The sequence below is a fragment of the Phascolarctos cinereus genome, unplaced genomic scaffold, assembly GCF_003287225.1.
Source record: "Phascolarctos cinereus isolate Bilbo 61053 unplaced genomic scaffold, phaCin_HiC Scaffold_7;HRSCAF=346, whole genome shotgun sequence".
In the NCBI taxonomy this organism is placed as follows: Eukaryota; Metazoa; Chordata; class Mammalia; order Diprotodontia; family Phascolarctidae; genus Phascolarctos; species Phascolarctos cinereus.
In genome coordinates, this window is record NW_027556180.1 from 167233772 (window position 1) to 167247052 (window position 13281).

General features: G+C 36.0%; 1 protein-coding gene across 5 annotated transcripts in view; it reads left to right on the plus strand.

Moving 5' to 3' along the window:
- The window catches only part of ARHGEF7 (Rho guanine nucleotide exchange factor 7), a 310976-nt gene that overhangs the window by 130437 nt on the left and 167258 nt on the right, over positions 1-13281 (plus strand). For all 5 annotated transcript variants that reach the window (XM_078147326.1, XM_020965124.2, XM_020965122.2 and 2 more), the window contains 2 exons: positions 2050-2180; positions 9005-9206. In XM_078147326.1, the coding sequence (XP_078003452.1) occupies positions 2050-2180; positions 9005-9206 (333 nt within the window). The remainder of the gene's footprint in view (positions 1-2049; positions 2181-9004; positions 9207-13281) is intronic.

Here is a 13281-nt window from a genome sequence, read left to right on the forward strand (position 1 = left end):
TGTGGGTGAGATAGGAAGGTAGTGCTAAAGCTGTGCTTTGCTCCATTTTGTTAATGGTCCTTTCTAAAACAAATTACCTAGAACTGAACACAGTATTCCAGATGTAATCTGACCAGGGCAGAGTATAGTGGAACTATATAATCTCACTTTTTTTGGGGGGGGGAACTGTGTTTCTTTAAGTGTATCCTAAAGTCACATGAATGCTTTTGACTGCCATGTTAACACTGTTGATTCATATATTGAGCATGTCAGTTTCTAAAAGTCCTAGGCTTTTTTCATATAAAGTACTTTTTAACTTTTCCAGTTCTGTACTTGGATAATTGACTTTTTTTTTTAGTTTTTCCTCTATCTTGAAAATTAATTTATTTTTTTTAGTTTGCAACATTCACTTCTGTAAGATTTTGAGTTCCAAATTTTCTAGGTAGCACAATGGCTAGAGCACCGGCCCTGAGGTCAGGAGGACCTGACATTTTCTCCCCGTCTCTCCCAAATGGCACATAAATTGATACAAGCTCAACATATATATTCATATTAAACCTATTTTCATATTAGTCATGTTGTAAAGAAGAATTAATGGGAGAAACCATGAGAAAGAAGAAACCAAAAAAAGCAAATAAAATAATATGCTTCAATCTGCATTCAGATTCCATAGTTCTTTTTCTAGGTGTGGCAAGTATTTGCCATCATGAGTCTTTTGGAGTTGTCTTAGATCCTTGCATTGCTAGAAAGAGCTAAGTCTGTCAAAGTTAGTCATTGCATAATGTGTTACTGTGTACAGTGTTCTCCTGATGTTGCTCATTTCGCTGAGCAGTAGTTCATACAAGTCTTTCCAGGTTTTTCTGAAGTCGGCCTGCTTATCATTTCTTATAGCACAATAGTATCCATTACATTCATATACCACAACTTGTTCAGCCATGCCCCAATTGATGGGTATGCCTTCACTTTCCAATTCTTTGCCAGATAATTGACTTTTAAAAATCAAGTTCAAGACTTTACATTTAACCTGATTAAATTTAAGCTGATTAGTTTTGGCTCATTCATTGTTGTAGATTGTTGAAATATTTTTGTATTTTTAAAAAGAAGAATGTGGATGGTACTTTAAGGTATCTGCTCTCTTTATATGGTCTAGGGGCTTTGAAACAATTGTAATATGACCTGAGCTGTTAGGGATATCCATGTCTGAATGTCTGGGAAGATTTTTTTTTTCTTAAAAGGCATGGAATTATCTCCTAGCAATAGGTTACTGGTATCCTGTTTGATGAAATAAGTGGCATATTATGGGGTTTGTGGTGTTGGTGAAAAAGAGCCAAAGGCTGCAAAGTTAATTGCCTAATTTTGTATGGTGTTTTCACATGTATTATCTCATTTTATCCTGAGTACTACACTGTAAGTGAAATGATATAGATATCTTCATTTAATAGATGAGTGAGGGTCTTTGCAGCTGTAGGATAGTGTGTCTTCCTGGAAGGCTCTTCCAGGCTAAAAATCAGTCAACAAGTATTTTTTAAGCACTGACTATGTGCCTTGCACTGTGTTTAGGTACTGAGGATACAAATTCAATGAATGAAATAATCCCTACTTATAGGAAGAGTCTATGCTAAGGTAAAGTAGTTGCCCTCAATTAGTTTCGAGCATGTGTCTTTTCTATTTTGTTGCAAATAAGTCCTTCCTTTTGGACTTTGTTTGCTACCCTCTCTTGCCTTTGTTAAACTGTTTGGAGAGGCTTGCATTTCCTAGGTGAAGGGTAACTAATGAAAATTATTGCAAAAGACCCTTCAAATTAAGAAATACCTTGGATAATTTTAATAGTCAACCACTTGAAAAATTATTCCAGAAAGGGATTGATATGAGCAATTAGCTACAGATAATTTCTGGAAAGGTAATTGAGGAATGAATGCAAATCATTTATACAGTAGACAAAGAACAATTTCTTTATCTACTATATAAATAATTTGCTTTGTTGAGGTCTTTTGGTGTATTCTTATGTTGCATAGTGAAGGTGCATGGTATCAGACATCTTCAACTTTTTTTTGTGCATAACCTTTTCAGACATTGGGCTGGGAAGTGACTCTGTATGTGCTCGGCCCTCATCTCATCGAATAAAGTCCTTTGATTCCCTTGGATCTCAGTCTTTACTCAGTCGGACTTCAAAATTGTTCCAGGGCCAGTATCGAAGTCTGGTAAGTTTGATTAAAACAAAAGCTGACTTGTATGCGTGCACACCCACATGTTATTAATGTGGTGGTGTTGTAAAGGAATAAAAGTTATGTCTTGGATTTCTCTATTCTTCCACTCTATTGAGCTAATGCCTACCCAGAGTTTCCTTAAATTCTGATGGATACATCATGTGTCTATGTGTGCGTATGCCTGTGCATTTGTGCATGCTTGTGTGGGTGTGTGTGTGTATGTGTGTATACACATAGCATCTTATTTATACCTTCTATAAAAATGAGTGCTTGAACACTGTGTGGTATTTTCTTATTTAATCCTCTTTACAAATGTCTTCTAACCTAAAGTGTTGGAATAAAGATGTATTTTTAAGGAATCCATTTTGAGAGAACAAGAATGAATATTTAAGGTCTATAAAACTAAATTCTCCAGCAGTCATTTTCTCTCTGCTTAAAAACATGATTTAAAGTGCTTTAATAAGTCATACTGTGTTTTGTAAAAGAGGAAAACCCACATGATAGCCAGGAAATAGTTTAAGGGAAAGTTTAAGGGAAAGAGATCTACATTAATGAATGGGTTAAGTGAAGAAAAATTTGATTTTGTATTATCAGAATGGGCAAGGTCATCATTAATGATGACTGTAATGATGAAATAGGGAAAGGCAGAGTGAAAAGTAAAGGAAAAAAACAAGAAACATAGTATTAGTCGAAGATGGTATGAAAAAAGGTAGAACTTGATGTGAAAACTGCTGTTTTAATGAAATATTTTTCGGTCTAAAGACCATTTCAGTAGGGCAAAAGACCCTGAATTACTTGTTCTGCTTGCCTCCTTTGCCATGCAAAATAAACTAAAGCTTACATCTTTGAATTACTGAATTAATGGAATTGTTTTTGGTCAAATACAAGTACCTGGTTTTCCACAATGTTACAAATAAGTTATTTCAGATCAGAAATAAATATGAACTGTCATGTTAAATGTGAATATAATGAGATGCATCGATGTTGTGGGATTTTGCTGAGTTTTATTATTACATGATGTAGATGGATTTTTGTTGTGATATTAGCTAAATGTATTTATTCACTTGATCTTTAGGCTACTTCTAGAATATCTACTTTAAGACAGAAAGGGGGATTGGTAGGGAAAGGCAGCATTAATTAGTCAATAAACATTTAAGTACTTTCTGCATGCTCAGCTTACTGTGCTGTGCTAAATGGTTTTTGAAGAACTCCATAGATTTGAGTGTATTCATCACAGTATTTTAGGAAGCAGTAGTATATCCATAAGGTATATTGTCAGAAAAGTAAAATAGTCCTCTCCACTTTTTAAGGCAGCTAATGGAAAATAGACAGCCTGGTAGGACAGCAGATAGAATGCCAGGCTTGGAGTCAGGCAGACTCATTTCCTGACTTCAAACCTGTCCTCTGATACTTACTAGCTGTATGATACTGAGCAAGCCACTTAACCCTGTTTACCTTAGTTTCCTCCTCTGTAAAATGAGTTGGAAAAGGGAAATGGCAAACCATTCCAGTATCTGCTTCTTGGCAGATGAGGTCACAAAGAGTTGGACACCGCTGAAATGACTCAACAACAGCAATAGAAAGTAGAGGAGACTAGAAACATTTCTTTGCTGTTTATCTGTCTGTTTTTTCCTCTTAAAGTAGCACTGTTTCCCTGTTTCTCAACTTTATTGAAGTAAATTTAAATTTTATTGGGCATAACACTCTAGAAAAGTTTGGAATTGCTTTGGGGGAATTATGACTCCAAATTAAAGAGAAGTTTATACCATTGAAAAAAATCTGCCATTGTCTGATCATAAAAGAAATCCAGAAAGGTTGTGAACAGAGTATTTGTTGCCTTCTACTTTACAACCCTGAGCTCATTTCAAATGAAACAAAATTTCAAATGTATATTATGTTTGTTTTTCTCCCAGTTCTTTTTCTCACAACTCTTCTATTTTTCTTTTCTCTCTAAGTACCTTGCTTCTTTCTCTTCCTGGAGGCTCAGTTTGTGAGGTTTTTTATAACAATGTCTGCTTTAGAGGCACCCAAGAGGATTACAAGAGAGGAATCAGGCACTCTGAAAAGGAATAAAAGTATCCGTGTTTCACATTGATGAATGAGGCAGATTGGTTTGTAAGCATTTATTTTCTTAGAACTAAACTCTTGCTTTATGTAATATTCATTATAAAACAGTGGATCCTAAAGGATGCTCACTATTTGTAACTGTCTGGGAGCAGGATTCTTTTGTATGGTTAGCCTTGTCTGGTTCTGGAAAGGCATGTGTATTAACTTAATTGCTACAGTTGCCTTCAGTTGTTGGAATTTATCACCAGTATTGGGTACATGTGTGTTTTATTAAAAAAAGATTTCCTGAACTCATTGTGGATATGTTTACAGAGAAGAAAATATAATGAAGATCATAGTGGACACTTGATGAATAATAATCATAGTTTATGAAACAGAAAATATTCTGTCAGTTTTCTAGCAACAAGTTTTGTTTGGCATGTTGATGAACTTGGTTCAAACTCCCATTAATCAATAAGAGCCAGCAAGCTTTGTTTTTCAAGGGAAAAAATACCAAATAAATTTAATATTCCTAAAGCTTTAGATGTTTCTCTAGCTAATATGTGTAACTTCCCAGGAAAACCAGAGTACTTCAGTCATGCCTATGACAAAGGAGAAGGAACAAGCAGTGTTTTACCCCTTGATTCTGTCTTTGTAATTACTACTGACTACTGTGCTGTTCAAATTTCTCCATGCTTCAGATGACAACATGGAATAGGGGAAGAACACTGTCCGTGAGTCAGTGTTGTGGTTCCTGCCCGCTTCTAATTTATTGTTAACGTGAACAAGTTGCTTAACTTTCTTGGTCTCAGTTGCCTCATCTTTAAATGTAGGCAGTTGTATAGATTTATCTTTTTTAAGTTTTTCATCTCTAACACTCTATAAAAGAGCCACATTTTTTTTCTTTCTAGAAATCTTTCTCTGAAATCCATTGTATTTGAAACACATTTTCCCCTCTCTGTTTCCTGACTTGCTCCCCTCTGCCCTTACTCTTCTGTTTCTTAAAGAAATTGTGTGTCCTTCTTATTCCCCTTTCCAATCCTGTTTTCCTTTCTAGCTAACTTCCTTCTGCCTTCTTTATCCAAAACTTTTTTTCCCCTCTTTATATCATTCTGTTTTCCTTTACCTTGCTTTTACAATGTCATTGTTTAATACTAGTTTTAGGGGAGCGTGATATATTTTATTTGTCCTTTGATATACATCTGTGTGAAGTAAGGAGAGTGGGTTCTAAAGATGTCATGTGTGATGTACAAAGTGTCCCATCTCTCTCTCCCCCCCATATCTTATTTAGTTGGTAAACTGTGGGGGGAAAGTTTTTACACATGAGATAGTGCAGATAGGTGGAGGTGGGAATTAGTACTTGTTGTAAGGTGCTAATCCTGACAGTTTTAGAAAAATAATAACTTTTGACTTAGATTTTGCTAGAGAAGGGCAAGTTCTTAATGGAGGAAATTTTCAGTAGATGTGATGTTTTTGTAGAGGAGAAGAATTAGGCAAATTGAAGATTTCTATGTTCTTCATCCTCCTAATATTTTCAGTCTATAGTTAGACAAACAAGAAAAATTTCAATGGAAAATATCTCAGGAGTTCTTGCATAAGCTGATAGTATCATAGATTTAGAGCTAGTAGGGCTCTTGGAAGTTAGCTAGCCTTGCTGAGACCCAGAGAAGTGAGATGACTTGTCAGAGGTCAAACAGGTAGAAAGTGGCAGAGCCAGTATTTGAATCAAGATATTTTGACTTGAAAGCCAGTAGTCTTTCCACTGAACCTTGTTACTCATTTGGATATTACTCAGAGCACCTGTGAATTTAGTATGAAAAACTACTGTTCCTGACATTAATGATGTTAATCATCCTGGTATTAATGTATTTCCTGATAATTTGAATAAAATTACCTGTTGTCCCTCAACACTAGAATTTGTCAACCAGGAGATGAATTAGTTTGTTGGGGAGACAAACATCAGACTAATTACCCCTCTCTCCATCAAAACTGTGCAACCTTCTTTCCCAGTGACAGTGATGGAACTGTATAACCAGGCAGAGGGTTCTGAGAAATTATGAATTTTAAAAAATTATTCATAATCATAATGTCTATTATATGTCCAACAAGAAAGGAGTTGACAGTCTACTAAAAGAGCCTAGTCATATCATTATTGATATTCTGGCTATAAATAAAACCAGAAGATGTGAAGAAGTTACAGCTATATTTAAATGTAATTATAGCAATATGTATTTAAATAATCTGTATAATACAAAAAATGGAAAGTGATTATCACAATTTTTAGAGAAGTTTAACTGATACAAAGTTATTGCCATGACAAGAAGACCGAAAGAGACCAGAAACCAGTCTGGTCAGCAAACATTTAATCACTTTCATGAGTGAAAAGCCGTTACAACAAAGAGCAGCACTGGTCTAGAATATAAATCTGTTTGTAAAATATTGCGGAAGAGGCTACCTTACATAACAAGGAAAAAAATAGTCAATGAAAACATTTTTTACCTGTTAGAGATTTTGGCATTTGGTATAGGCTAAATTTGATTAACTTGAAGGAATTTTTAGATAATACTGCAAGGAGGACAACACAAAGGTTAAATGAACAAACTGCTGTCATTTTTATAGCGATCTGTTTTCATTGGTGACAGTGAAGGAACCTTCATGTTTGGTTGAACTTTATCACTCTAGAAGCAGCTATGTGAGGAAGTGGTAGTGGTCTTAAGAAGATGAAGTCTTGAAGGGCAGTGGAACCTCACCAGATATGTAGAAAAATCTTTTGGTGAGGTCTACTTTAAAGGCATTTTTACAGATCAGGTTTCAAGAATTCTCATAGAAGAGAAGATTTTAAGAGAGTAGAAAAGATTGTTGACAGAAAAAAGTGACTAAGGCATAATCATCAACTGCAAAACCCACATGCTTTATTATTCATCTGTATAAAATCTTTATTTGAATATTGTTATGCATGTATTCAAAATATTCATTATGGAAACATGAGAAAGGAATACAGACAGACTTTCATAAACTACTACAACAGAATACATCTTTACAGTGACAACTGAATGAAAGGTGTAGAAACTAGAAGAACCTGTAGTGCTTAATATTTGTTGAATTTAAAAAATTGATATTCATTCTGATGCCTTTTCAAAATGGATCTTTCACACATATGGTAAGATTATAAAAGATGCAGACATGACGATAACTTTGTTCAGTAGTTCTCTGAATTCAGCAGTCACCAGTGGTGTTAGCCCAACCATCCACACTAGAAAAACAAAATGGATGAGGAACACTTATTGCCAAGACTTAGAAATGTAGCTCGGTGGACAGATTGTTGATTTAGTCCATTTGTATGTTTAGCTTAGCTAATTGCTTCCGTGAAGAATGAGCCAGATCCACAGTGAAATATACGAAGGTAGAAACATATCTCTTGAGGCATTGCATGATGCTTTTCAGTGGTCCCAAATTGCTTATTGCCACAAAAGCTGCTAATCGTTTCTTGGTGATGCTATGTGGCCGTAGGACAGCATGATCTTTCTGGTTTAAAGTTCCAAGTAACAAGGATGATTTTCATGTGAAAATGGACTACATTGAGGACATATATGACCAGAAAAGGAAGTGGATCAGTTATGTGTTGAGAATGAAAAATAACATGTAGACAGTTGGGTTCTATATTGATCCAGATTTCTTTCTGCTGCTTTATTTATTGGAATGACTGGTCAAGTGGCTTAAATTTTGTCTTTTCTTTCTGTTAAATGGAATTTACATGAAGGGATGTCCACACCAGTGAAATCCTGAGCTCATCAAAATGCTATAATTTTCTTACAGAAATTTCCAATGGGGGGCAGCTAGGTGGCTCAGTGAACAGAGCTCTGGCCTTGGAGTCAGAAGGACCTGAATTCAAATCCAGACTCAGACACTTAACACTTACTAGCTGTGTGACCTTGGGCAGGTCACTTAACCCCCGATCACCTCACCAAAAAAAAAAATTCCAATGTCATTTCCTTTTACAAATTATTATGTAACTTTGAAGAGAATGATAAAATGAGAGCTTCATTTAAAAAATCTCCAAAAGCCACAAGAACTCAAAAGAACTGTTAAGTAATTGTGCTCACGTCAGGTTCTTACCACATTGAAAGTTAAAAACAAAGAGCTCCTGATAAGAGGAAAACTTTCAACATAATCTGGTCACGTGCACATAGTTAAAACTTTTTTTTTTATTTTTAAATAAAATTTCTTTTTCAGGAAGAGCACTGGATACTAGTTGGAGCCAGAGCACATTGGTTCAAATTCTAACTATTTTGAATTCGAGCCCTTTCACTTGCTCCCTGTGATTTTCTTTAGGCCTCAGTTTCCTTATGTATATAAAACAAGCGGGTTGGACTGGATGCTGTGATTGGTTATAGATTTATGATCCAGGTTTTTTTTTACATCTATTTGATTACAAAGTAAGATAAAAGAAATCTAATAAATGTTTTCTCTTCATTCTATTTACACACTTTAAAATAGGATCCATTTCTTTTCTTTTCTTTTTTTTTTTGCTTTTAGGCAATTGGGGTTAAGTGACTTGCCCAGGGTCACACAGCTAGGAGATGTCAAGTGTTTGGTCTGAGGCCAGTTTTGAACTCAGGTCCTCCTGACTTCAGGGCTGGTGCTCTATCCACTGAGCCACCTAGCTGCCCCAAAATAGGATCAATTTCAATTTACTTAAAGCTTTTGTGTGATAGATGTACCGGTTTCACAAAAAAAAAAGACTTTTCTTTATGTTTGTTCTTTCATTTTAGGACATGACGGATAATAGCAACCATCAACTGGTAGTGAGAGCAAAATTTAATTTCCAACAGACAAATGAAGATGAACTTTCTTTTACAAAAGGAGACATCATCCATGTCACGAGAGTAGAAGAAGGGGGCTGGTGGGAGGGCACTCACAATGGCAAAACAGGCTGGTTCCCTAGCAACTATGTACGAGAAATCAAATCAAATGGTAAGTATTGGAGGTTTTCATATTTGTAGAACTGTTATTTCTTTAAAGAGAGCAGAAGGAAACTAAGATACAATTAACTTGATCTGCTACTAACAGATATTTTTCTGCTGTTTGAATAACTGATAAAGTGGCTTAATATTTCTGTTCTAGGCTTTTTTCTTTTTTTTGGTGAGGCATTTGGGTTAAGTGACTTGCCCAGGGTCACACAGCAAGTAAGTGTCAAGTGTCTGAGGCCGGATTTGAACTCGGGGCCTCCTGACTCCCAGGCCGGAGCACTATCCACTGTACCACCTAGCTACCCCTGGTTTTCTTTTTTTTTTAAGTGAAATTTATTATACCTTTCAGTGCACAGGCTGCAGAACTAAAAAGCTACATGTATATAAAAGATAATATTATCATAATAGTAACAATTTAAAAATCTATATGTAGTATTTCAAACACCACATTTTTCAGGATGGAGAAATTCCTCACCTCTAAGCTTTTTCTGATTCATCCGTAATAACATTTGCAGACTAATCTTTATGTACAAATTTGATCGTTACACCCCTTACAACTCTCCAGTCACTCTTGTTGCCTTTGTAATTTGACATGTTTATTAAATGTCCATTGGGGCTAGAACAATATGCTAGACTTGGGATGACATACCAAGTTTAAATAAGATATTGACACTTTCTTGGCCTTTTTGTAGCTAATAGTCTAATATTTTTTAACCTTTTTTTTTTTTTAATCATGGATGGTCCTCAAATTCTGATGAAACTTATGCACACCTTCACAGAATGTTGTTAAATGCATGAAATCCAATACACAGATTTAAAAGGAAACCAATTATATTGAAATACTGCTATCAAAATAGTAAAAAAACAAAAACAAACCCAGAAAACTACAACAAACAATTGCATAGACTCCTGTTTAAGAACACCTTTTCTAGTAGGAGAATGTGACACATTCACAGTTAGCTAATACAAAGTCATACCCAATATGTATGTGGTAAAGATGTAAGCTAAGTATTGTATAGACTCTGAAAGAGTAAAGGTCATTACTGATTTGGGGTATCAGGGAAGGCTTACTAGAGAGAGGTGGCCTTTGAGTTGAGCTTTTTTTCCTTTTTCTTATTTTTTTTTTAAGACAGTTGGGGTTAAGTGAATTGCCCAGGGTCACACAGCTAGTAAATGTCAGGTATTTGGTCTGAGGCTGGATTTGAACTCCTGTCCTCCTGACTTCAGGGCTGGTTGCTCTATTTACTGTGCCACCTAGCTGTCCCTTGAGTTGAACTTTTAAAAAAATGGGTAGAAATGCAACAGTTGAGGAAAGGGATTTGTTCCAAAGGGGTGAGTAAAGGCAAAGGGGTAGAAAAGTGCTGTGTGCCATGCAGGAGGAGATGACTAATAATCCAGTTTGGCTGAAGTAGGAAGAACATGTTGATGAATAGCGTGAAATAAGATGCAAAAGGCAACTCAAAATGAAGGGATATAAAATTCTGAAAGGAGCTAGAGAAGTCTTATAAGAGTCTAGCGCTACTTATCTTGCAGATGGGCACCTGGAACTCTCAAAGAAGTTAGTATGCTTTTGCTCACAGTCACATGCCTAGTAAATGGCAAAGTTAGATTTGAACCCTAGTCTTCTGATTTTAAGTCCACTGGTCATTCTACTACATCATGCTAGGTATGATGGTGCTTGGTTGTAGAGGACTATAGCTTCTAGGGTAAGGAATTTTAACTTTTCGATAGGCAGTAGAAAATTATCGGTTTCAAGCAAAGGGAAGGAAAGGAGTATGAATATTTAAAGATTTAAAGAAGAAAAGAGAGAGTGTATACAGGAATACATTTTGAAGGTGCACAACACCCAGTTCATCTGGATGGTGTTGAGGGTTTGTACTAGAGTAGTGGCACTGATGACAGAGTTTAGAAGCAAAAGCTGTGTTGTAGGTAGATTTCATAGATTTTCATACACTCCATGACTGATTAGGCAAGAGAGATGGGGAAGAGAGAGAAGTCAAAGATAATAACATTGTTTTGAAATTGATAGATTGAGTAGATGGTAGTGAATGATGAAATCAGAAGGAGGACAGAGTTTTACAGAAACTTACTAATGGACATATGAAGTTTGAGGTGCCATGGTAAATATGAGGTCCAAGGTAGGATCTTTAAAGACATAGGCTTGGACCTCAGGAGAGGTGACTGCTGAAATAAAGTAATTTGTATTGAGGTGATTTTTAAGGCCATGGGCTTCAATGAGATCACTAAAGAGAGTGTAGAAAGACACCATAGTTTGGGGAACACATACTTTTTAGTGTTTAAGAAGAAGAGATAGAGGAATTTGAGATGGAGATGTAAAGTACTTTTAAAAATACTCTTAGGTCATTCCCCACTATGCTCTTTTGCATAGCCCACCTTTAAGCCAAACTAGAATATATTTTGTTCCCCAAACATGCCCCTGCTTTTTGTTTCCCATGTCCCAGGCATTGTGTTGCTCAGTGGGCGAAATTTGAGCTTATTGCGTAGTTTTAAATATCAGCTATCATAGAGTGATATAAAAGAAACAGGCTAAGATTTGTAAGTAGAATTTTAAGGAAGGTGAGAGACATGGATGGAAAGCTACGAAAAGACAGCCAACATGAGGAAAAATTTTCTAATAATAGAATCTTTCAAAAATGGTATTCATTTCAATTCAGCAGACATTTAGTAGCAACCTGCTTAGTGCAGAGTACTATGCTAGGTGCTAGGGAAGATGCTGAGGTAAATAAAATGCATTTCTGCCTTTCACGGACCCTATAATGGAATAAAGGGCAGCTAGGTCGCACAGTGGATAGAGTGCCAGGCCTGAAGTCAGGAAGACTTATCTTCATGAGTTCAAATCTGGCCTCAGACACTTATTAGCTGTTTGTCTCAGTTTTTCATCTGTAAAATGATCTGGAGAAGGAAATGGCAAACCCCATCAGTATTTTTGCCAAGAAAATCCCAACTGGGGTTACAGAGAGTTGCACGTGACTGGAACAACAGAATAACAACAACAACATGGAATAAGTTGTGTCTCACATGTTGTTTGTTCTTTCCAGGTCATAGACCAGACATTGGTTACTTAAAGCATATGTAAAGCATGGAGACCCCAAATGAAAGTGGGAGAGATGAATTAATGTGCATTTTTTGATAAATTTTCGAGGAGATGTAGCTCTTTGCACCAAATGGACTTTTTGAATTCTTTTCTGGGTTATTTATGTTACCAACCTGTGTGCATTGGTGGCGATGTAGAGAGCTGTACTTGTCAAAGTATATCCTTGCTGAGAGTTTATGTATTCTTGTTGAGATTTTTTTATTTAGTGAAAGTTAATTTTTTTTTTTTACGTCTACCTCATTGATTTGATCATTGCCCTGATTTTTTGCTTTCTGTGGACAATCTGCAGCTGACCTGATACTTCCGTAGGTGGTCCTAGGTAGTGAGCTTCCCATCACTAAATTCCATCCATTCAAGATGTGGTAGGAAGTATTCTTTCACTGGGTGATTGTCCTAAACGATCCTTTCGGGCTTTAATGCAATGATTTTTTTTTATTATAATTTGATAGTGAGGAGTTAAGGGAAATTAATTTAGTGCCCATTCTTTACTGTATTCACAAATTTCCCTCTTTTATAAGAGACTTCTCTTTTAAAGGAGATATAGCATATGGCAATTTACAAGAAGGCCTTGGGGACATCATTCTGGAAATGTATTATTTGAAAAGGAGCTAAGCAGGTTCTGTTAGTTAAGGAATAGTAGATGGACCTTTTGAAGGTTGTACTGGTACTCACAGATTGTTAAATGAATCAGAGGAATTCCCCCTCACCTCCACAGAGATAGAGACACAGACAGAACCAGGAAGGCAATTAAAAAGAGACCCTAGAACAATGCAAGGTTAATACTGATACATCATTGTTGGGGAGGGAGAAGGATTGAAGTGAGTGAGGAAGGTATTTACTTAGGGGCACAGCCACTGAATTGAAGAAGGAAGCCACCTGATAACTTTAATTTTTAAGCTGATTAGTCTTACCAAGTCGTTGCTAAGTTGTTTCTATCTTCTGAAAGAGTACAGTTGTTGGCACT